Source organism: Paramisgurnus dabryanus, chromosome 12, assembly GCF_030506205.2.
Source record: "Paramisgurnus dabryanus chromosome 12, PD_genome_1.1, whole genome shotgun sequence".
In the NCBI taxonomy this organism is placed as follows: Eukaryota; Metazoa; Chordata; class Actinopteri; order Cypriniformes; family Cobitidae; genus Paramisgurnus; species Paramisgurnus dabryanus.
This window is the reverse complement of record NC_133348.1, coordinates 13,102,454-13,126,649: the sequence shown is the minus strand read 5'-3', so window position 1 is coordinate 13,126,649 and position 24,196 is coordinate 13,102,454. Positions and strand designations below refer to the sequence as shown.

The 24,196-nt window shown below is 36.2% G+C and overlaps 3 protein-coding genes and 1 non-coding gene across 6 annotated transcripts; 2 read left to right on the top strand and 2 right to left on the bottom strand.

Annotated features, from left to right (window-relative positions):
• Positions 1-816: 816 nt before the first annotated feature.
• Positions 817-6,933, top strand: mcm3 (minichromosome maintenance complex component 3). 2 transcript variants are annotated; one of them, XM_065268254.2, is made up of 17 exons: positions 817-957; positions 1,122-1,234; positions 1,667-1,875; positions 1,973-2,103; positions 2,252-2,490; positions 2,651-2,759; positions 3,320-3,473; positions 3,622-3,753; positions 3,853-4,061; positions 4,360-4,534; positions 4,612-4,735; positions 4,838-4,988; positions 5,123-5,263; positions 5,377-5,483; positions 5,707-5,792; positions 5,911-5,995; positions 6,135-6,933. In XM_065268254.2, the coding sequence occupies exons 1-17, from the start codon at positions 883-885 to the stop codon at positions 6,331-6,333; spliced, it is 2,439 nt and encodes an 812-aa protein (XP_065124326.1). In that variant the 5' UTR covers positions 817-882; the 3' UTR covers positions 6,334-6,933. The 2 variants fall into 2 exon arrangements, with proteins under 2 accessions (XP_065124326.1, XP_065124325.1); XM_065268253.2 differs by having other exon boundaries at positions 4,612-4,988.
• A 1,893-nt stretch (positions 6,934-8,826) lies between these two features.
• trnag-ucc (transfer RNA glycine (anticodon UCC)) lies at positions 8,827-8,898 on the bottom strand. The gene has a single exon. It is a non-coding gene; the product is annotated as a tRNA-Gly (tRNA).
• A 3,961-nt stretch (positions 8,899-12,859) lies between these two features.
• On the top strand, positions 12,860-14,415 carry il17a/f3 (interleukin 17a/f3). The gene is made up of 2 exons (XM_065256056.2): positions 12,860-13,333; positions 13,900-14,415. The coding sequence occupies exons 1-2, from the start codon at positions 13,071-13,073 to the stop codon at positions 14,138-14,140; spliced, it is 504 nt and encodes a 167-aa protein (XP_065112128.2). The 5' UTR covers positions 12,860-13,070; the 3' UTR covers positions 14,141-14,415.
• A 124-nt stretch (positions 14,416-14,539) lies between these two features.
• stmn4 (stathmin-like 4) lies at positions 14,540-20,333 on the bottom strand. 2 transcript variants are annotated; one of them, XM_065256055.2, is made up of 6 exons: positions 20,201-20,333; positions 18,548-18,582; positions 17,805-17,900; positions 16,508-16,713; positions 16,234-16,425; positions 14,540-15,819 (listed from the first exon to the last, which is right to left on the bottom strand). In XM_065256055.2, the coding sequence occupies exons 2-6, from the start codon at positions 18,558-18,560 to the stop codon at positions 15,760-15,762; spliced, it is 567 nt and encodes a 188-aa protein (XP_065112127.1). In that variant the 5' UTR covers positions 18,561-18,582; positions 20,201-20,333; the 3' UTR covers positions 14,540-15,759. The 2 variants fall into 2 exon arrangements, with proteins under 2 accessions (XP_065112127.1, XP_065112126.1); XM_065256054.2 differs by lacking the exons at positions 18,548-18,582; positions 20,201-20,333 and having other exon boundaries at positions 17,805-17,916.
• Between the last annotated feature and the right edge of the window lie 3,863 nt (positions 20,334-24,196).

Sequence of the window (24,196 nt, the reverse complement as noted above, 5' to 3'; positions counted from 1 at the left end):
TTAAAGTATATATTATGTATCACTCCAAATTGAAACTTTTGACAAAAAGCACAGAACAATTGGACCCAAGTGAAAGATTATACTAAATATATAAAATGCAAGATGTCATTACAGATATCAGCCGCTAGGTGGACGTAAAAAGGCAGATAAATGGTTAAATAGCATTAAACACTCTTGAAAAGTAGTTCTGTTTGACATCATGTTAATAGTCAGATGTTGTTGTTGTTGTTTTTTAACCTAGTTTTTTTTTTACAAGACCACCAGGGCCACTATAACCAAGAGAATGGCCCTCCACTTGGCGTTTTAATATTATTTATTTTGTGCAGAAATGTGTTTAGATGTGGTACTGTCTTTTTATATCTAACTTGGATAGCTTAAAAGTTGAAAATATAAAGCAGTAAATTCACGCGAATACATTGGCTATGCATGAATAAAATCCACACATCCAATATTTTATCGAAGGATTTATTTAATCGTCATTTGACATATTAATGCCACACACAGGACGATTTGAAACCTAGTCTAGGGAATGGTAATGATGGCATTTAAATCGTCTTCTCTTCTTTTCCTACAAACATGAAATGTTTTACCGATTTACCGCGACACTCTCCAACGCATGGCGCATGCGCTGTAGTGCCGCCACTTTTCGCGCGAAACACAAAAAGGGGCTGGGCAAATTCTCATTATGTACATTTTGATTGGATGTCGCCATCCAAGCTAAAGAACACGCTGATGATTGATGGATGTATTGGCCAATCAGATTTCAGATTCGACTGTGAGCGAACGCGGACTGGCGCGAAATGACACACAACAGTGCCGCATTCTGCACGAGGAGTACTGTACTGAGTATTTTCTTTATATTTTTTAAAGCAAAATAATAAAATGGCTGCTGAAGTCGTAGACGATCATGAAATGAGAGAGGCGCAGAGGGATTACCTGGATTTCCTTGACGATGATGTAAGTTTAACGCATTTATTATGATATTATAAACTTTAAACTGTTGAAGCTGGTATGTTCGTATAGAAACAAAGGCCCGATTCACATAAGTCACAATTTACTTTCTCCCAAATGCATTTGATCGAGTTTGTTAATAGTTTATTTGTTTTTACCTTTAAATACAGCAAGACCAGGGCATTTACCAGAGTAAAGTACGAGAGATGATCGGTGAGAACAAATCCAGACTTATTGTGAACATCAACGACCTGCGTCGGCGCAACGACAAGCGAGCAGCCAAGTAATATAACTTTACCAATTAACTTATTTTAGTATACAGTAAAGTAATTCCAAGATGCTATAGTGTTGTTGATTCTTCTACAGCCAATATTGAAATTTTAAAGTTTATAAATGTTACCCATGATTTTAGCAGTACTACATTTGTAATAAATGCGCCAAGAAACATGGTTATTATACTTTTACTATAATAAACAAATGGCTTATTTTCCTAAGGAAAAGCAGATAAATTAAACAATGGCTTGGAAAATGCCTGAATTGTATGTTACTATTTAACTGCAGTTTCCTGTTTATAGTTGAGTAAATTTTTATGCAACATCTTTTACTGCGTTTGCAGAGTGATTTACATAAAGTAAAAAATGCAATAACAGAAAAGGACAATTATGCATGCATACACAAGTAAATATAAAATTACTAAAATTATTTAACTGAACAGGCTGCTGAATAATGCATTTGAGGAGCTTCTGGCATTCCAGCGTGCCCTGAAAGATCTGGTGGCATCAATAGATGCAACTTATGCCAAGCAACATGAGGAGTTCTTTATCGGCCTGGAGGGAAGTTTCGGCAATAAGCACGTCACCCCTCGAACCCTGACCTCTCGCCTGCTGGGCAGCATGGTGTGCTTGGAGGGCATTATCACCAAATGTACGTTCTAGCATATTTATATGCATCTCAAAATCTTGCAAAATATTACTTAAAGATGTCTTTTTTTGCATTACAAGCATTCTCCTTGTATCCCCAGGTTCTTTGGTGCGTCCCAAGGTAGTGCGTAGTGTGCACTACTGCCCAGCCACTAAGAAGACGCTGGAGCGCAAATACACAGACATGACCTCTCTGGATGCCTACCCTTCAAGTGCCATCTATCCCACTAAGGTACCACTTCCTGGCTCATACCAATTGGATTAAGTTTTTATTGGGGGCTGTACTTGTACTTTTGAATTAAACTAGTTGTTTCCCAGAAGGAAACTGGAGAGAATACATGTGTATTTCTAACACTTTGCATTTATTTGTCTGTGTTTAGGATGAAGAGAACAATCCACTGGAGACCGAGTTTGGTCTGTCCATCTATAAGGATCACCAGACCATCACGGTGCAGGAGATGCCTGAAAAAGCCCCAGCTGGTCAGCTGCCCCGCTCGGTGGACATCATCCTATACAATGACCTGGTGGATTATGTTAAACCAGGGGACCGGGTTCAGTTGATTGGCACTTACCGCTGCCTGCCTGGCAAAAAGGGCGGGTTCACATCGGGTACCTTCAGGTAGAGCTTTGTGTTCTTTTAAACAATCCGTTCTATTTAAATTTTAATACAGATTGCCGGCATCATATGTGCTGTTGATCACTATAAGGCTGAAATTATAATGAGAAACATGGGGATGAGTAACCTGTCAATTTAATGTCTATTTCCATGTGCGTTAAAGGACAATTATGATCGCCTGCAATGTCAAACAGATGAGCAAAGAGATCTCTCCTTACTTCTCTGCCGATGATGTGGCCAAGATCAAGAACTTCTGCAGAGCACGTTCAAAGGTTTTCCTCTATTTATTTTATTATTATTATTATTTTTTAAAGGGACAATCTTTTTTTGAAAATATGCTCATTTTCCAGCTCCCCTTCCAGCATTGATATTACGCAGTGCGCAAAAATAGTCCCCTGCTATTGAGAAATACTAAGGGGACTATTTTTGTCTTCTGTGTAATATCATTATGCCTCCTGCAGCCATGTTACGGCAGCAAAGTAAATTTTCAAATAGGAAAAAAATATCAAAACTCTTTGGTTAATTTTGAGCGTGATGCTAATGGTCTAATCAGATTCAATGGATTATGCTAAGCTATGCTAAACGTGGTAGCGCCAGACCCCGAGATCGGCTGAATGGATTCAAAAACGGTAAAAATCAAATGTTTTAACTCTAGGGGAGCTGGAAAATTAGCATATTTTCAAAAAAGTGGAGTGTTCCTTTAAGTCATACCGATGTATTACAGTATCTGTTTTCTTGAATTAAAACAGCACTGCACATGGGAACCCATCACGACGAGTAACTGCTTATCTGTGTGTCCCTAATATGAATGCATCATTTGTTTTTACTTCAGAATGTGTTTGACCAGTTGGCTCGCTCCTTGGCACCAAGTATTCACGGTCATGAGTACATAAAGAAGGCGATCCTGTGTATGCTTCTAGGAGGGGTGGAGAAGGTTTTGGAGAATGGCTCGCGCATTAGAGGGGATATCAATGTGCTTCTTATAGGTAGGAACAAATTGATGGATTGTATTTGCAAATTGCGACCACATCAGATAATGTAACTAATTACATTTCTTTATTCAATGTTTTAAAGCTATAAATATGTGTTATCGGTCCATACACTATAGTTGCATTTTCTCCATCTGTTCCTCAGGTGACCCCTCGGTGGCCAAATCGCAGCTACTTCGGTATGTTCTTCACACGGCTCCTCGTGCCATTCCCACCACTGGCAGAGGTTCATCGGGTGTAGGTTTAACTGCAGCCGTCACCACAGACCAAGAGACAGGTACTTTAAAAGAGCGCTCGATTTACACACATAGTAGATAGGACAAAATGCATGAATCTTTGAGTGTTCAGTATTAAGCTCAGGTTTTCTGTCTCTCAGGTGAGCGTCGTCTCGAGGCTGGTGCCATGGTGTTGGGAGACAGAGGGGTCGTCTGTATTGACGAATTTGATAAAATGTCAGACATGGATCGCACTGCTATTCACGAGGTCATGGAACAGGGCCGCGTCACCATCGCCAAAGCCGGCATTCATGCCCGACTGAATGCCCGCTGTAGCGTCCTGGCAGCCGCCAACCCTGTGTATGGCCGGGTAAGGGCTTTAGTTTTAGTCTTAATCTGTTAGTTTTCAATATTACATTTGAAGAAGATATTTTGATAAATGATGGTAAGCACACAGCTGCTGGTACCCATTAACTTCTATAGGTCAGCTTATGATCAATTATCAGAATATCTGCTTTTGTGTTCATCCGAATAGAGAAACCTGTATAAGTTTAAAACAACTTGTGGGTAGTAGATGGACAAAATAAAAATTTTGGGGTGAACTATCCCTTTAAATATGTAGTGTTTTCTCTACATGTAATGATTTCTCTTTCGCTCTTTGTCTACAGTATGATCAGTACAAAACCCCCATGGAGAACATTGGTCTGCAGGACTCCCTGCTGTCTCGTTTCGATTTGCTGTTCATCATGCTAGATCAGATGGACCCCGAGCACGACCGTGAGATCTCCGACCACGTGCTACGCATGCACCGCTACAGAGATCCCCGTGAGCAGGATGGAGCTGGTACGGGCCGATGCATAGAAACCCACAGGATATCTTTTAAAAAATTATTTTTTTAAACACATTTGCTTATGTTTCAGCTCTGGCTCTCGGTGGTTCAGTGGACGCATTGGCCACTGAAGACCCCGATGCAGCCCAGGAGGAAGAGGAGCTACAGGTGTACGAGAAACACAATCCACTCCTTCATGGAAGCAAGAAGGCCAAGTATGGAGAATACTTTTCTGCCTTTAAAGCAAACCTTTTAGTATTATGTTATATGTATAATTTTAAATTGGGGATCATATATGATATGTGTTGTCTTTTTAGAGACAGAGTGGTGAGTAAAGAATTCATGAGGAAGTACATTCACGTCGCCAAGGCGATTTCTCCCGTGCTGACCCAAGAGGCAGCCAATCACATCGCAGAGGAGTACTCAAGACTGCGCAGTCAGGACCAGATTGGCTCTGACATTGCACGGGTAAATACAGACAAGCTTTTAGTTGGTTTGCTGGTATGGTGGTGATTAGATATAGATCTGAACCTCATAGAGCAGACATTTTTATCTACAGCGTCTTACAAATGAGTGAGCATATAATGTGTTTTGACCCTCAGACATCACCGGTCACTGCGAGAACACTGGAAACTTTGATCCGTCTGTCTACGTCTCACGCCAAAGCCCGCATGAGCAAAGCTGTGGAGCTGCAGGACACAGAAGTTGCTGTGGAGCTCGTGCAGTTTGCCTATTTCAAGAAGGTCTGTTTGTCCACCTAGCCGGTTAATATTGTGGCTCATTCACAAAACAGTCCTAGATGTTAATGTCCGGTTAAAATCCAATTGAAAGTAATTTCTCACTTTTCTTTCATCAGGTTCTAGAGAAGGACCGTAAGCGGTCAAGAAATGGTCAGCAAGATGAAGCATCAGAGGATGAAGAAGAGGATGAAGCACCAGAAACACCCAGACAACAAAGAAAAAGGTAATACATCGGAATGATCTGGCTGGATCATGTTTTTTTTTAAACACTGTTTGTTGTTATGTTATATGATCTGTTTATGGTATATGTTCCTATAGCTCAACTGGTTAAGCTTTTTTAATTTCTAGGCATAAGGTGTCTGCTAATGTGATTGCTGAAGGCCCTCTAGTGGCCAGTTGAGTGAATGACGTGCCTGATGTGTATATTTATATTTTTTGTCCTGTAGGAGGCGCCAGTCTGAGCCCAGAGCATCTCAGGGCAGTGAATCTTATGATCCCTATGACTTTAATACAGAGACTGAAATACCAGAAAGTAAGATTTATGATTTTTTTGGCATATTATATTTTGAAACTAAGGAATATCGTTTCAATACATTTAGTTTTTTGAGAATAAAAATGTGCATTTATTAATATGACAATTCTGTTTTCAGTTCAGTCCCCAGCTCCTGCGAGGGAGAGTGAGGAGCCGATGGACACACCTGATCAGAACGGACAAACAGTATTACCTGCGGACAGGTAGGAGGTTTTACTGAGATTTGTGGATTTTTATACTCATAAAATATTACATTTTTTGTGTTAATATGAAGTACTAAACAAAACCGCATTGCTGATTGTTTTATACGCAGTAGGTCTAATGCACATGTGTTTGTTACAGGCTAAAGGTGTTTAAAACTGCATTATCAGAGGTTTTCCACACTGCTCATGCCCAGTCAATGGGTTTGATGACTCTGATGCAGGACATTAACAAGAGTTGTCCGTCGCCATTCAATGAAGCAGAGGTCCGTTCTGCACTTAACACCATGCAAGATGACAACCAGGTTATGGTTGCTGATGACATCATTTTCCTTATATAAAAATATATATACAAGATCTTGGAAAAACTTTAAAAAAAAATTTAAGTTAAAGCTTCAAGTGTGGATTTATTTCAAAAGATTTGCAACTTGTGTGCAATGTTTATTTTCCTGTGTTTGTAGATGCATACACATGTATGCATGTATTTCTTAAAACTATTCTAGCACATTTTACATTCTTACAGTAATCTGTATTTGTTTTTTTTACAACTGTAAAGACATGGATTGTTTTGTTCTAAACATAACATTGTGTTCTTTGATTGTTGGAATTTTTCTGTTTTTATTTTAATTTTAAGTTTAGGTTTTTTTTTTACATGATTTAACTTGTAAATACTGGTGTATTATTCAATGAAAGACTCCCTTGAGATCTTCAGTGATTTGTTTTTATAATCGAGTTGTTCTGTTGAGCAGTGGTTATTGTTTAGGGGAAAGTTTGTTTTTAGTTTATCCCAAGTTTATCCCGAACCCATTCCACCAACACCCCAAAATATCCTATCCTGTTTATTGGCATGGTAAAAAAACTACTGCCAAAATATTTTCCCTAAAGATTCATAAAAAATGCTTTGTAAAAATGTCAATTAAAATTAGCAAAAGTTCACAAAATATTTTTTTGAAGAATATGCCTTTTTCTGATTTAGTTTATTCATCTTCATTTTACTGTGCTTTTTAACAAAGAAACAAAAGCTTATCTTAAATGACATCAAATCACAGCCCTTTTGCGTAACACCAAAAAGCCACATAACCTCAGACGGTTCTTGGTTCACACATTTTTAATCATCATAGCCACTGTTTGCTCTTTCAGTTTAGTGTAGGCAGAGTCTGTACCGCTATGACTAAATCATCTCATCAATGCCATACATGGACCAAATATTTTTTATACACCAAGTGCAGATCCTATCTATAAACATACTTTAAAATGCTGCTTGCGTTCTGGCTTCCCAGCAAGCAGTAGTCATCATTTCAACATCTAAAGACCAGATGTAGGCTGGCAATGAGTAACCCACTAACAAAAATAAACTTGATTTTGGTTACATGCCATTTTTGCCAAAATAAATTGTAAGATGTATGAAATTTAATCATGTAAGCAAATTCAACAGTGATATAAAGGGGTTTGGTTTCATTTATTTCATTTTATTTTATTTATTTTTGGGCTATAATTTCCACTGATGGCCCAAATTTTCCCTTGTTTTAGTCTAGATATCTGGGCTGTGTTTGGACGGCTATTATACATCTTTACAATTTTAAATTGCTTGTCAGAGGAGACATCTAAAAATAAGAAACATCTTGGTTTTCGCTTGTTTTAGCTTATTTTAATGCTCGTTTTGTCCAATTTTTTTATAATTTTAAGTCATCTTGAGATCCCTCTGTGGGCCTCGACCCCCTGGTTGGGAAACACGGCTGTATAGGATGATGTTGCATTAATTTGTAGGAAGTTACATTTATGTTGGGAGAGGATTATAAGACCCAGAATGGATTTTTATCATAATCACGTGCATTTATTTGAGCAGAATAATTTTCTTTGCATTCATTTTTAATATATTTCAATACTCATCCATAAGTGACTTTCAACCTTTGAGGCCATGCTCTTACGTCCGGACAGTTGCCTTTACGTTTCTTACAAATTCATCAGAGCCACTGGTCTACTGGTAGGGTTGTGTTGTGCGCAGTGGTCAGGGCAGATGTACTTTCGGAGACCTGAGTTTAAATATTGGCATATTTCGATTTTATTAATGTCGAACCTTTGTCAGGTAGCCTTTTATGCCCAAGTCTTAATTTCATTTTTAGCTGCTGTCATGTTTCTTTTGACCATGAGATTGCATCTGCATGAAAATTTATTTAAGGTTCAGTAACTTACAGTCCTCAGTTTATTTACTGTACTTCTGATATTTTAACCCTGATGAAAATTTTAATGTACGCATTGACTTGAGTAGGAATTTCCCACAAAAATGCTTTTCTTTAAAGGGGACATTTCACAAGACTTTTTTAAAATGTCAAATAAATCTTTGGTGTCCCCAGAGTATGTATGTGAAGTTATAGCTAAAAAAAATCATATAGATAATTTGTTATAGCATGTTAAAATTGCCACTTTGTAGGTGTGAGCAAAAATGTGTTTGGGTGTGTCCTAAAAACTAAATGGCAGTGCTGTGGTTGGATAATGCAGATTAAGGGGCGGTATTATCCCCTTTTGACATCACAGGGGGAGCAAAATTTCAATTACCTATTTTTCCACATGCTTGCAGAGAATGGTTTACCAAAAATAAAGGTACTGGGTTGTTATTTTTCACATTTTCTACTAGGTTGATTATAGGGTCAGAGACGTGTGTTAATTATATAGGGTTAATTGCTGAAAAAGTACGGCCTCTATCGGCTCATCCTCGTTAGTATAGTGGACAGTATCTCCGCCTGTCACGCGGAAGACCGGGGTTCGATTCCCCGACGGGGAGACATTATTTTCGTTTTTCACTTCTCCAAACAACTTGCAAAAAAGGAAAGCAATGCGTTGGCCGGGAATCGAACCCGGGTCAACTGCTTGGAAGGCAGCTATGCTCACCACTATACCACCAACGCAGGCAGATGCATACTGCTCAACACGACTTCTAAACGGCCTAAACCCACTGTTGTTTCAGGGCTGCATTGAATTGATCCCCTCCAGTCGATTCCCTTCCATATGTCCTGCTTGTGTCTGTAACTTGATAACAACAGAAGAGTAGTCTTTTAAAGAGGAGGTTGACCGGTGGAGGGTGACCATTGTGAGTTTATTGTATTTTTAGGTGCTCTGCTCACAGCGGAGCTGCGTAACTTTGGTCAATTGCAGAGAGTCTTTCAATATGTTTTTTTAGTCGCGAGGTGGTCAGTATGTGCAACATACATTTGACCGGGTTCGATTCCCGGCCAACGCAATGCTTTTTGCTCCACCACATCGTGAAAACGAAAGCAACGCAGGGTAAGTTACTTCTTCAGTCGATTGGATGCGTTGCGGTGGCTCGGGCAAGTTGTTTGAGAAGTCCAACGAAAAGAGGACCTCCCCGTCGTGGAATCGAACCCCGGACTTGCTTACCACTATACCACCAACACCTTAATTTCCCTTAACTTTTCCCATTCATTCTCTATGGTAGTGCTTAACATTACGGATGCAATATACTTTTGGCCACACGTAGACGTCATGGCGTTGTTTCATCTTTTCTGTGGGTCCTCAATCAATCTTTGTCTGTATTTTCTCAGTCTGTCCGCTCTACTTTCATCTTTCCGTCTATGCATATTGGCAATTCCTATCTCTCTGTAGCTATCTCTACAAATTAACCAAAGATATTTACATTTACATTATTAGTGTGAGCCTGCCCTGTCTACACTATGATACTGATAAGTGCTATCTGTTATATCAATTATATAAAGCAATCAGTCAAAGTCCCGCTTAATTAGCGCAGAAAGTTTTCCTAGAGACCAGAGGTAGAATCATATAGCCTTCATTTATCTCAATAATGAGTCAAGCTACTATGAATTAATTAAATTAATCTGGCCTAGTTCATTTTATCTTAGTTTGTAGTCCTAGTCAAATCACATACAACATTACAGAAATATGACTTGACAAATTATTTGAACTGAAAAATAATATATGTGCACTTGAAAGTTTCCATTTATTTATTAAAATAAAGAAATAAGTGTCATTTTGTCACTACCAAAACAATCACGTCACAACCGTTTCGGTTGTGACTGTTTCGGTAGTGACAATTAACCTACTGCTAAGATGCTAATCAGTACGTAGTTAGCCAGCACAGTTCTCGACATTGAAATATGAGTAAAACCTAAATTTCCAAACTTTTGATCACATTTACTTCAAAACCATGGGACTGATCTCACCATGCCACGTACCACAAGGGAGCGAGGCACAGACAAACTTGCTGGTTCAAAATGGAGGGGAGTGGCTTAAAGCAGTATTATATTATTGACCAAACTATGCAATGTTTCGGTAGTGACGTGAAAATGCGGGACAGTGGTTTATGATTATTCATGATTTTTACTGAAAATATCCAATACATATATTTTTGGTTTTAATTAACAAAGGTATTCAAAATGATACTTCTTTAAAAAATAATAAAAAAATTATTTCATATTTTTTTAATTGAAATAATTGTTTTTAGATCTCCGCCTTGTAAGCGATGCCGAATCTCATTAACATATAAAAGAGGACCTGTCAACGTCCGTATCCTTTATGAGCAGCAAGAATGGCTTTTATTTCTAAAAACTTCTAAGAATTTTCTTCAGAGTTTTTTATCTCAGAATAAGTAAACTCAGAGTTCAAGTTTTAACTTTGAGTTGGTTGAACTTGAACCTCCTTACTGAAACGGGCCCCTTGTAGGGTAGGTAGTAGGTAACCTTCTCCAGACCTGCATAACAATCAAGTGACCTGATAAAGGTGCAAAATGTGCAATGTGACCGCTCCATAGGACTTACTGGGCTGGTCTCCCGGACAGGGTTTAGGTTACTTTAGGACTAGGCCTTAGTTATATTAATACATTGGCCTAGTTTTTACAATCACCTAACAAAAAACATTAAAGGTGTACATCTTTAAAAAATTAAGAGACCACTTCAAGATAATTTTCAGTTTTTCTAAATTTACTATTTATACGTGTTTAAGTAAAATTATAATTTTTGTTTCATTCTGTCAACTACTGCCAACATTTAGCCACGTTCCTAAATAATGTTTTTATTTGCATTATTTACTTATAATTTAAATAAGGAGAAAAAGACAATGTTTTCCAATCTTGAATACTGCAGAGAAAACAAGTTCAAATGAATATCTCAATAACAAAATGCTAATGTTTTTACATATATATATTAGGAAAATTTCAGAAACATAAATTATGGAATAACCCTGATTTTTAATCACATCTTTAATGTGTCCTTGTATCCCCTCAGTCTTTTACATTGCTGTTGGGTGACTTTATGCTTTTGTTGGAATTCATCATGACTGTAATACATGTAAATTATGATTAAAGACAAAACTATAGTGGTCTCATAATTTATTAGTTTTAAGATTAAGGCAGCTCATACATGCATTTTGGTGTGGGACTAAGCCCTGTCCAGGACACCACCCCAGGTGTATCTAGTAGTCATATACACTGGCAAAAAGTGTCTTGCTAATTGTCACCAGTTATATCAATTTTTTGACAAGATCTCGCTTTGACACAGTAACATCTTTTCCAAGACCACACGATACCTCTGCCAACATCAAGAACAGGAAATATGCTACGCACTGCATCAGTTATTGCCGTATAAAAAAGATTAATCGCTGCAGTAATGATCCTGTCATATACACTAAAACCCATGGCTTGGTAAAATATGGAAAAACACAGCCGTTGGATTAAAACGAACTTGGGAAATGTCCATATTTGACCCAACTCAGCATTTTTAGAGTATAGCCTTTTAAGTGTTTGCTTATTAAAATTCATAAAGGGACTTTTTGGCCCGACAGGTTTGACCGTAACTGCAAAGCTTTGCATTTACAATAAAGCAGTATTTCATGCAACAGCACTGGTTCTCATACCTTACAACCTTTTACATACCATTGGGTTTCCATATTGTGCTTATGTCATTTCTAAGAATGACTCAAGAGATGCTATCATTTGTCTGTGGTTGTACTTCGTGTTGACTGTTAGAACCTACAGCGTTCCAAAAACAAAATCAGCACTTTTAGTGACCTGAATTGAGTAAAATGGGGGAGTGCAAGAGTCTCGCCTGAACCCACACACAAAAACTGGCTGTAACTGCATTAGCATGTCGCACTAAAACATTATTACTATTTTATTGATCATTTATACCTTTTCAATGAGTGCTATTATATACCCAAGACAAATGTTGCTTTATATTATATTTTTTCACATGGTTTTATAGAAAATGTAATGTGACTCTGAGTATTGGGTTAGCAATGCAGAAGCCATAGGGTTTGATCTCCAGGGCACATACATATAAATGTAAATATAAAATGCATTATAAGTTGCTTTACTGTGTATATAATTGTAAATACCCCACTGCACAGATTGTAAACCTTAGGAAATCTCAGTAGTGAGATTGCATTTAATGAAATCGGTGAATTTCAATTGAGATTATGGAAGTTTTAAGCTTTGTTTTTTGTGCCATTATCATGTGGGTTACTTCGAAAGCCTGACAGAACATTTCATATTGAACACAACTTGTGAAAGTGGTTGACCCAGTTAACATGCTATGTATGTTTTACCGGTGTACAAGTTATACAAAGGTTAACTCCTGTGTGAGGAGTTTCAATTTCTTCCAGTATCTATGACAAATACCTGCTTCACATGGATTTCTTTATCTACGTCAAGACAAAAAAGTACACCAGACTTTATAACCAACGGGTAAAGACAGGTCTCTAACACTTCTGCTGTCCTGCGTGGGCTGTTAGCGGTTCAGACAAAAAGTGCGACCAGGACATTGGCGTTATCATTCTGAAGATGCAGCTTCCATTGGTATGCCACATACAACACATACTAGTTAACCAAACAATCATACGAGTTTCTCAATACTGGTCGAAGAGTTCAAGCAAGAAATAATACAATGAAGAATGCAGTTTACAATTTGATAGCATAATTTAGCTTTATTTTAGCTTTAGCAAGTGAGCATTTTGAGTTGGTTTGGCTGTTGAACTAGATTTTTGTGGATTTATACCACTTTATTTTAAAACTACATATAAAGATGTTTTAACTGAATGATGTTGAAATGTGATGTGTAATTCAACATCTTCTCTGTCTACATCTCCTCAGGCTTTCAAAGCGGCGCTGCTGTTGTATCTGCTTGTCCTTTTACTGGATGTGAATGGTTGTTCTGGGAAAAGATGTAAAAAGAAAGAACGTTCTAGAAGTTTAAGTATTGGACGCAAATCCATATGCTTTAAGAAAGAACTGTCAGTCTGTATGGATCCAACTCTGAACATGACCACCTTTGCTTCTCCGTCCCCAGGCAGATCTTTGTCTCCATGGACATATATGTAGGTCTTTGTTTCGATAAACTGTATGCATTTGTTTTAAAGTATTCTACATTTATTTATCGGCTTTACAATAACGTTTGCTTTTACAGTACACGTGCATTATATATGTGAATTTAAGCGATGCATAGAAACATCACCTTTACTGTAGATTGTCTTTTTGAACTATTTTGTAGGAAATTAAAACAACAAATGAGGTCTCTGTAATATCCTTATTATTTCTTGACAGCAATGAGATTACAGAAAACAAACAAAGACTTTTGCGTTAGGCACGTTGTCTCAAAAGACAAAGATTTCAGTATGGATTTTAATTTCTTCTGCATTACTCCAAGTAATGCACATTTATGTTATTGATTTATACTTCAGGCGAACAGTAACTCAACATTTGTGTTTATATTTGTTGATGCTTTTGTAATCGAGACATGATGAGGATGTCTCCTGAGCTATAAATAAGAAACAAAACTATAGGATTTATATAAAATCTGGTATATTATAGTTATTTTCTGACAGATTAAAATGCTGTTCTGTCCAGTTGTACTTTATAAAAATCACTTTCTCTTTCATTCCAGACCTTCAACTGATCCTGCACGAATCCCTATGCAAATATCTGAGGCAAAATGTGAAAAAAGAGGCTGTTTAATGGAAAATGGTGAGGAAAATTTAGGACTGGAGTCTAAACCCATCTGGTACCAAATCAATGTGCTGAGGAGAGTAAAGGGCAAAAACAAGCGCTACACCCTTAAACTGGAAAGTAAAGTTATAAGTGTGGGCTGTACGTGTGTTGTACCTGTTGTTTTGCCACAAAAATAAGCCTATACTGCACTTTTTATTTAATGGACTGTGTTATATTATTGTATTAATCTGAATTTTTAAAGAAATTAAAATAAATGTTGGCTCAATTTAAAAAAGTAAGTTGGTTGACTTAAAAATGTAAGTTCTTTAAATTAGAAGTATTAGTTGACACAACAATTGTTATACAACTTAAAAATTTTTTTTTAAGTTGAATGAACTCAAAATTTTAAAGCAACAATGTTACTTCCTTTTTAAGTTTAACCAACAATTATTTTTATTATAGTGTATTGGACTATTTTTATTAGCTTTGTAATATTGCAATATTGATTTCTCAGCAAGTTTATAGTTTCACATTGACATTGTAGTTTTCATTAAATGCAAATAAATCAGACACAAATCAAACACAAACAATATATATATATTTTTCTGTTTAGGTATGAGAAGCATTTATTTGACTCTGTTCAGAAACTTTATAGACATGTGGGCATCACAAACACAGATGGTTAAATTTTCTCACACAATTAAAGTCAATACCGATCTTTGCACATACGGCGACTTGTTTTGATGTTGTAGCCAACATCACTGACACAAACACCATTGTCTTTGTATAGAAGTAATATAAATGAAGACCATATCAGAAAGCACGATGACATGCAAAGTGCACCATTCGTATCTAAAGCTGAGGAACATGTAATCCAAATCCTCACTTTTTGTAAGTCAGACTCACTGTAAAAAATTATTGCCGCCTTAATTATTTTATCAAATCAAAATCAACTCGGATTTACAAGTCATTTTAACTTACTAATAGATGATTAGTTGAAATAAGTCAACTTCATTTTATAAGTGGTACTCTTCAGTTATCAGTATAAATAATCCTATGACTTGTAAATCTTAGTTGATTAAACAAAAAATTTAAGGCAGCAAAGATTTTTTTACAGTGCAAAAACCTGAGTACTTTTATTCTTCATTTCTAAGATGCAAATACAATAAATAAAAAATCTTAATGTGCTTTTGAGTTGTGCATAAAGTGTCACTGTGCTCCAGTTTGTTATCACTAATTTAATTTAATCACTGCAGGAAATGTAATATTGTAATTCCAATACTAATCCATTGCTTAATATATAGTATATAGTAGATATGCCTATATATTTAGTTGAGCTATGAAATCTTGTTGATTATTAAATAATATTAGTAAATACAACCAAAGTCACATATTTTACATGAAAAACAGTTAGATTTTAGTTTTAGTAAAGTTAGTTTCTGGTTGTCTTAGTTAACATTCATCTGTACTGATTATGGAGTATAAAAAGCATCTCTTTTTTTCCACTCGGTGTCATTTCAAACAATCTGATTTGTAGACACGATTCGACCATCTTCCCTGAATCAACCTTTGTTCTGCATCAAGCTCCTTAGTGCACCTTGCATTGCCATCCACACAATGTTCCTATTATGTTTCGCTTAATAGTTTTTAATAACATTGAATCGTTTTTGAAACGCACAAAAGTTTAGAGTTGCAAATTGTCATTAAAGTCCAATATTTCTCTTTTATTGAGATGCATTGGTTACCATTTGTGTGTTGGTTTCAACAGTAAATCTTTTCCCTTTAACCAAAGCAGTTCTGTGCAGCAGGTGATTCTCTACCGACAGGCTTCTTCTTTCAGCTCTTTGTTCTTCCTCACCTCCTCTGCATGTTTGTCCTAAATATAAACACACAGAAGAAAGCTTGCAAAGAGAGTTCATGCTTGTAGCGGTGTGTCTAGGGGAAGCTAAATAAAGCATGGTGAAACACTCCCACGCTAATGTATATTCATAAAATTGGACTGAGAAGGGCGCAGAAATAAAAATCAGCTTTTTTTGACCCTGTCTGTGAAATCCAGGCTATAGTCTAATAATCGGATAAAAATGAGATAAGGAGCATCAACATTTTAATAATAGATTTCACATTAATTTCAATCTTCAACATGACCTTACTAAGTTAATACCAAGATATCAAGGTAATATTTTCGCTTTATATTATAGGATGATTTTGTGTAAACATTCCCAAAAAATGACTTTAGCTAGCTTTCGAGTTTCTATGCGTTCAATACATTTATATGCAACTATATGTGTACCTTCTCCTGTAGTCTCTCCAGCATGGCTGCAAGCAGAGCCTCACGGTTCTCTTTGTTGACCTCCATCTTCTGTTCTAGCTTCTCTTTAGCATTCTTAATAAAGTTGTTGTTCTCCTCGAATGCCTTCTGGATGACCTCTCTCTCATGCTCCCTCTTCTCAGCTAAATGCTTCAACATCTCAGCTTCCTGGCACTGTAGACAAGTATACAGTTCTGAATCGGTCTTTCATCAAATTAAATCAGACCAGAGCAAGTGTGTGAGTGTAAACTCGAACCTTCCTCCTCTCCTCGGCCGCCTCCAGCTTCTTCTGGATCTCCTCCAGGGAGGGGTCCTTACGCTGGGGCATGGACGTGTTGAGGTCTGGCACACCGTCAAAGGAGGGGGGTTTGAGGATCACCTCGAACGCTTGGCCCGAGGTCCGCTTGTTCAGCTCAATGACCTCCATATCTTTGATCACGCACCAGTTGAGATCCACCGCATCTTTAAAAACGATTACTTATCAGTAGAAGTCCAGTGTGACCCCTTAAATCTCATAATCTAATTGTATCAAAATTCAATTGACAATCTTTGACATGACCTTACTCAGTCAATATTAAAGATACACTGAGAAAAATGATTATGTGCCTTAGTAAATAATTTTTTTTAAAATTCTATAAAAGAAAATGTAAAAAGTAAAAATAACACAAAAAAAATTAAGTAATTCTAAATTAACACATTACTGAGTAAATTTAAATGTCATTTTAATTATGTAAAATCCACCCAAATTTGTAAGAAGGAAATAAACTTAATAACTTTGTGTTGAAACTAATTGAATTATTTAATTAAATATAACTACTAGGCAGTGGACTTGTACTTCCCAGCATGCTTTGCATGGGCTTGCGTTTGGAGAGTAAAATTTGAAATTAAACGCTATTTTATGTGTTTTTAACAAAAAAGAAAGATGTGTTAGTGTTTAATGTTCAATTATCTTTCAGATTCAGTGGATCTTAATAAAGTAAGAGGTGAAAATATTGCATTTGCTTTATTTTTCTGAATATTAATGAAAGTTAAGATTGAATAAGAGGTTAAAAAAATATTGGATTTAATTTTTGTATGTAGAAATTAAACTATTTAATTAATCTGGTTGCACATAATTACTTTTAGCGTACTGAACATAAAAAAATAGTAAATTCTACTCAAAACAGTTTAGCTAATATTATGAATATAATTAATCTAAAATTATTTAAAAAATACAACCAAAAGTACAACCAACTTAAAAAATATATCTGGATTTAGATAAATTTATTTCGTGCAACCCCTTGACATAATAACATTAAGTAAATTCAACATAACATTTTTTCAGTGTATCAAGGTTATATTTTTTACAGAATGTTTTTTACATTATGTAGGATGATTTTAGGAAGAAAACAGTAAATACAAATTTTTTTCACAGATTTGGATCACACTAGTGTTTCATATTTATCCATTGGACTAACTATAAGCAAGAACCATAATTTCACTGTAGTGAGAACTGTGAGACAGAGTTTTGTTTATAAAGATATAACATGTAGAGGAACGTTTTTTTTATTTACCTTCAACCTTGTATATGGGATTTTCAGCAGGGTTTGAGTTGATGCAGGAGCACAGAAATGACACTAGAGGAAGCTCCTTCAATTTATCTCGATATGCTGCGTGGAGAGACATGAGGTAAATTTTTCAAAAACTGGTACAAAACTAATTTGAAACATCTTACATAAATCATTGCAAAGCTTCTAAAAATAAAAAATATGACATAATTTGTTCCACAACTTGACAGATATCACTAAAAAATGAATCCTGAGAAATGACAACTTTAAACAGTGGCGGCTTGCTCATTCAAGGGGCGCAAATTCAAAATAAGTATTCGGAGTGTCATGTGTGTTGCTCGTGTTTTTAAAATATGTGTTTGTTGCGTCATGTAAACCATGTGCATCACGTGTTTTGTCAAAATAAGTGCCTGCTGCACATGCGTCACAACACTCAAGTTCACAAAATACACACAAGACACTCCCTTAACAGTAAACTCTGATTAGGCATAAGATTATATGAGTATCTGGCAAACGCAAGCGTCTCTTTTATCATAAACCCTTGCATCTGCAGCAGTCACTTATTTTGACAAGACACGTGATGCACATAAGATCACTTGACACGCCGAACACATATTTTGAAATTACGAACCACACACATGACGGGCTACATACATGTTGTGGCGAACTTCGCATCGAGCGCCCTCAAAAAAAGAAGTCACCGGCCGCCACTGACTTTAAAGGCTGATAGCTATTTAGTTGTAGCTTACCTGCTAAGGTCATGTTTAGATTTTGTTGTGTGTTGCTTGGAGGAGAGAGAGAGAGACAGAGAGAGATGATTAGGAGAGAGAGAGTTCATTTACATTTGCCTTCAGAGCATTCAATCTGTACATTTTCTGTTATCACATGTAAATATTTTGGTTAGATATTAAAACTAATGCATTAATGTGATGCATCCAACCTGTGAAATGCACATTCATTTTAAATGAGTGGTGTCACGAATTATATCACAATGCTTCTGGGCACTTTGGTGAAAAAGCAACATGAATTTAGATGAGGGCAGCAGGGAGTGTCACCCACAATATCTGTATTGTTACTCTTCCTTCAGACTGTCTGAAAGTTGCCACTCTCGCCACCATTCAACAAAACAATACAGACATGCAATACAAACATTTTCCCTCGTATAGCCTAACCTGCAAAAATTATTTTCAAGAAAAAAATTCTTAGTATTTTTGTCTTGTTTTCAGTAAAAATATCAAAAAATTCTAAAATGAAGATGCTTTTTCTTGATGAGCAAAACAACCCAAGAAAATAAGTTTAGTTTTTAGACCAAAAATATTACATTTAAGTGATTTTGTGCATAAAACAAGCAAAAAAATCTGCCAGTGAGGTAAGCAAATTTTCTTGAATTTTTCTTACATTTACTGTTTAAGAAAAAATGTTCAAGATTTTTTTGCTCACCCCATTGGCAGATTTTTTCCTTGAAAATCATTTTTTTGCAGTGTAATAAACCAATAAATGTTCAAATTTTAGGACACTAGATGTGATGTTTAATAGCCCTGTAAAAATTTGCTCTTGTGACATTGTAGAAGCAGGCGTAAGCCCAAAGACACCCTGTTTGACTTTAAGAGATGGTTGTTTGGGCGGTCACCTGGTATACGCCTGTCTCACCACACAATCCTGAATAACACATGAGACACCACTGGGAGAAAGTCATTGCCCTGCCCTGCTCCCCCTCCATACACAACTTTTGCTCACACATACACACTAGCATTTGGATCAATAACCACATCCTGCATGTGTAGTATTTATTTACCGGCTGTCAGATGAAGATACATGGAGGTTAAGTGTGTGAAAGCAACTTTATTGATTATATTTTACTGTATCTACAATTTTTTTGTCAATATCTTTAGTCATTGTATTTGCATAACATTATTATGAGATAAATTATTGCTGTGACCTCATTAGATAATTCTGAACTGTTGTCCCCAATGACACAGATGATGTCAGACATCATGTCGGCCAAATACAAACATGAAAATATAAACACAAAAATGAAGAATATGATACCAGTTAAAAAAATAAAATTTGAAGACACATCGGAGAGTGCGTATCTATGTGTGTGTGAAGGGTTGTTTATTGACGTATATGCTTTGAAATAAAGGAATGACATAATCTCACCGATGGACTCCTGATCTGATAACGCATTGGCACAACTACAAACACACAAATACATAGACCCTTTTGCCCATACATTCCCATAATCATTCACACAAAAGTTGCATTGGATACATTATTTATGGCAGACATATCGTAATATACAAACACTATAAGCTTCCATGGATGTCTGGTGCAACGCATTCAATAATCTTTATAGTAATCAATACCAGCATTAGAGCACAGCGAGTGTCCTCCACACTTACCTTGTCTTCTAAATGAGATGATGTCCCTTTCCCCCTTTCTCTGTCCCTCTCTTTCTCCTCTTTTTGTCTTTCTCTCTTTTGCAGTCCTGCTGCTGCTCCTCGGATACAAGAGCTCAGCAGCATCAGCAGCACGGCCCCTCCCACTGCATGACATCATCTTCCAGTTCTGTCATTGGACGAGGTGAGTGGCAGAGGCCGGTGGAGCAGCACTTCTCCATCAGAGAGAAGGATGGGTGTTAACTCTTTGTGCTTTAATGCAGGTGTCCATACCAAGTAGAGGAGGGGTGTTTCCCAGTACAAAGATGACAAAAATTTGACAAAAGAGTTTGTATTCACTGATTTTGTGATACTAAAATTAATAGTACAATAACACAAAATCATGAATAAGAAAATAATGGATGAAATAGATAAACAATTAACATTAAGTAGGTTAAATTAAAGTAAAAAAAGGATTCTTAAATATAATAAAAAATTATAAATAAAAAAACAATAATAAAAAAACAACTATAATTATTTGTAAATAATACAATTATTTAAATGTATTATTTTATAATAATAATAATAATATAAAATAATACATTTAAATAATTTTATTATTTTAAAATAAGTATTGTTGTTTATTTTATTTTTATTATTGTTTTTTTATTTAAATTATTTTATGCATCGCAGTTATGTTCCTAAAAAAGACTTCTTATCCAATGGCAACAAAAATAATATTACATATTTTTGTTATTAATTGGTTATGATCATGTTTTGAAAAGGAATATGCTTTATTGATTTTTTACACTATTCTTATACTTTACAGAGATATTTCATAAATATTGAAGACATCCTCTATGGGAAGACAACTTTACGGGCATTGCGTGATGCTACAGGAGCACCACTTCGAAAGAGGACAAGGGACAGAAGGTAGGGGTGTCTGGCAGCAAAGTCGCATTTGTTATAAACTAATGTATTCATGATGGGTGTGTCTCTATATTGTACTGCAATACAATAAAAACTGAATTCTTCTGTTGACAGGAAGACAGCAAGGCATTGCGTGTCCTCTAATAACACTGACTGGAAACAGCGAGAGATCATCACAGTAAAAATGAGATGATGTGATTTAGACTTCATAGCCAGTAACTCCACTTTGCAGCATGACATCTGCAGCACTGTTTATCACCTATACAGATAAAAGTCTTAGACCACATAAAAAATCTTGGATGGGATTTTATGTAAAACCTGAAAATGAACAACAACAAAATAATTTAAAATAATAAGAAGGTTGCACTTTTTTTAGGTCACTAATGAAAGTAAAGAAGGAACATTATGTTACTTTCTCAATTCAATTTGTGTCCTAAGTTATTGTGCAGGTAATATAAATTGTAATGAGAAGCTCTGTAATTAGAAAAATGCAAAATAGCAGTACCTTCAATAGCGAGTTCAATTCTTTGGACACCCTTTGTATAACATATATTGAATTTTCTCAATGACGGTTAAATTAGGACTTCACTGGAATGCCTGTGCATTGATCTTGAGGTTTAATGGTTAAGCAAATTGACTGAGAAACACATTTAAATCCCTGTGAGGTGTGACAGACATGGAATGTCAATGAAAATTACAGCCACATTCTATCGGCATTCATTCTATCTATGTACGTATTGGACTTAAAAAATAAAATTGATAAAAAAAATACTATTTGTATTGTCTTTCCCTGCTAAAAAAATGTATCTTGTCTGGTCAGTAACATATGTTGTTTTGGATGTTTTGTAGCTGACCTCTAAAAATTGCTGCAGCGTTGGGTCAAAGAGGTACAAACTCAACCCGTTGGGTTATAATTTACCTATGCTGTGTTGTTTCAGTCCCAAATACTGAGTTAACCAATTGTTGGGTCAAATATACACATTTTGGGAGGGAGTTTGTCCCTCTTGACCCAAGGCTGGGTCTATTGCTTGAAAAAAAAATGTCTTTTGACATTGTATATACATTACATTACAACATAAGCTGTCTATTCACTACTCATACATACAAATAGCTAGTATGAGTCAGTCACGTATAACTCTGAATATGTAATCTGACATCATCTTTTTGATGACATCACTCACACAGATATTGATTCTCTTGACCCAGCAGGATCGCATCCTGAAATCCAATTAATTTGACTTTCTGGGAAATTGGTGTTGAATTGATGTTGTTTTTTATTTCCAATCCCACAAAATCTCTCTGACATATTTAAATGTCAACTCAACGTCTGTTAATCGTCTCTCAGGGTGGTTGTGGATATGATGTTTATTTTATTTTTACATTTCTCTTTTCTCTGGAGTGTTTTGGTTGAGAGCTGTAATCAGAGAAATGACACAAGTGGTGCTATCAGTCTGAAAAGCAGTAAATATCGAAGAAAATAACAGAGAGAGAGAGAGAGAGAGAGAGAGAGAGAGAGAGAGAGAGAGAGAGAGAGAGAGAGAGAGAGAGAGAGAGGAGAGAGAGAGAGAGAGAGAGAGAGAGAGAGAGAGAGAGAGAGAGAGAGAGAGGGAGAGAGAGAGAGAGAGAAATGAGAGATAGATTGTTTGTGTGTGTCTTAGTCTTAGTGAAAACTAAATGTCTTCTCTTTTGATCTTCACACAAAGATATGCCAAAAAATCGAGTCTATGGAAAGGGTATTTTCCAAACCTCTGAAAAGATAGCAGAGTCTGGGAACACTGACAGTACTCACTACTAAACCCCCACTCGTCATCCCACCCTAGACAGCATCCCTCTTTGGCAACTTTTGGACCTGTTGACATGCCAGATGCTCAGTTCTCTTCACATGCTTGTTGTCATGGTCACAGTCTTGCACCATCTATAACTGTCTGGACATTATCGACAGCTTTGGAAGATTGGTTGCTTTGCTGCAAAGTTTTTAGTGGTTAACGAAAAAGACCAGAATCTTGTTTCCAAGGTAATTATGAAAACCACAAGAACATTTTGGGGTATTGTGGTTAGATCTAAAGTTACAATGAAAACAAAAATCTTGGCCAGCTGTAATCACACATGCATATAAGCTGGTTTTTATTACAGTTAGATTGTTTACTTTATAAAAGGTTAACCTCAGAGCATGTACATTTTTTATACTCTTTGGGTATCACTTCAATGTGACTCATTTTTAATGCAAACATGATCAACCAGTTCATCAAACCATAAACCTAACATGTAAACGCCATAATATCCATTATTCCCACAACAGTTTTTCCAGATGTTCAGAGTGACTTCCTCCGGTCAAAACCTTAACATATAAAACACCAGAGGGTGGTCAGGAAATGCTGCCCCTTATGTGAAATGCTATACAGAAGAATTAGGTTGTTATGGGTCACATCTGTAAGGTTAAAGTTTATGGGTGAATTGAATTGCATTCAAGAATGAAGTGTTTATGAACAGGACCTCCTCTGGTCTTGCCAGCTTGGATGCATGGACATTGCTTGGTAAAAAACACACTCCTCCAGCACATTATAAATATTTACTATATTTAAGGGATTATTATTATACGGCTATTTACCTCATAAGTAAGGTTAGGAACATTCAATATTAATTTGAAATATTTGATGATGTCATTTTAAACAAATGCAGATAGTTATATTATAGACATTGATTATAAGATATAAGATAGATAAACAATTATATATAGACATATTTAAAATTCAACATTTTCCTGTCTCAGTGTTTCTTAGCCTTTATCACTTTGTAGACATATGCATGTATGATGTGAGAAAAATCTGGCTTTCATAAATCACGGTGCCTCTGAAATTCTGACTCCCCCTTGTGGAGAAAATAAAAAGCATTGATTGCTGCTGTCCTCTTTCCCAAATTGTTCAATAGGCTGAGAACAAATTCATTAAAACCCCTTACAGGTCAGCATACCGACTGTGTTCCCCCTTTAATTTAATCTGCTTTTATTTCCATTAGCTTTTCACAAGCGGAACAAAAGGAACTTAAACAAAGAGCAATGCACGACCACTGACAGGGGGCAGGTGATGTACA

Excerpts from the sequence above, each read along its gene's own strand:
- mcm3 (XM_065268253.2), top strand. The coding sequence starts at position 883 with ATGGCTGCTGAAGTCGTAGACGATCATGAAATGAGAGAGGCGCAGAGG. Across the intron at positions 958-1,121 it reads TGGATTTCCTTGACGATGAT|CAAGACCAGGGCATTTACCA; the intron begins GTAAGTTTAACG and ends CTTTAAATACAG. Across the intron at positions 2,760-3,319 it reads TCTGCAGAGCACGTTCAAAG|AATGTGTTTGACCAGTTGGC; the intron begins GTTTTCCTCTAT and ends TTTTTACTTCAG.
- il17a/f3 (XM_065256056.2), top strand. The coding sequence starts at position 13,071 with ATGTGTAATTCAACATCTTCTCTGTCTACATCTCCTCAGGCTTTCAAA. Across the intron at positions 13,334-13,899 it reads TTGTCTCCATGGACATATAT|ACCTTCAACTGATCCTGCAC; the intron begins GTAGGTCTTTGT and ends CTTTCATTCCAG.
- stmn4 (XM_065256054.2), bottom strand. The coding sequence starts at position 17,916 with ATGTCTCTCCACGCAGCATATCGAGATAAATTGAAGGAGCTTCCTCTA. Across the intron at positions 16,426-16,507 it reads CGGCCGAGGAGAGGAGGAAG|TGCCAGGAAGCTGAGATGTT; the intron begins GTTCGAGTTTAC and ends ACTTGTCTACAG. Across the intron at positions 15,820-16,233 it reads TGGAGAGACTACAGGAGAAG|GACAAACATGCAGAGGAGGT; the intron begins GTACACATATAG and ends GTTTATATTTAG.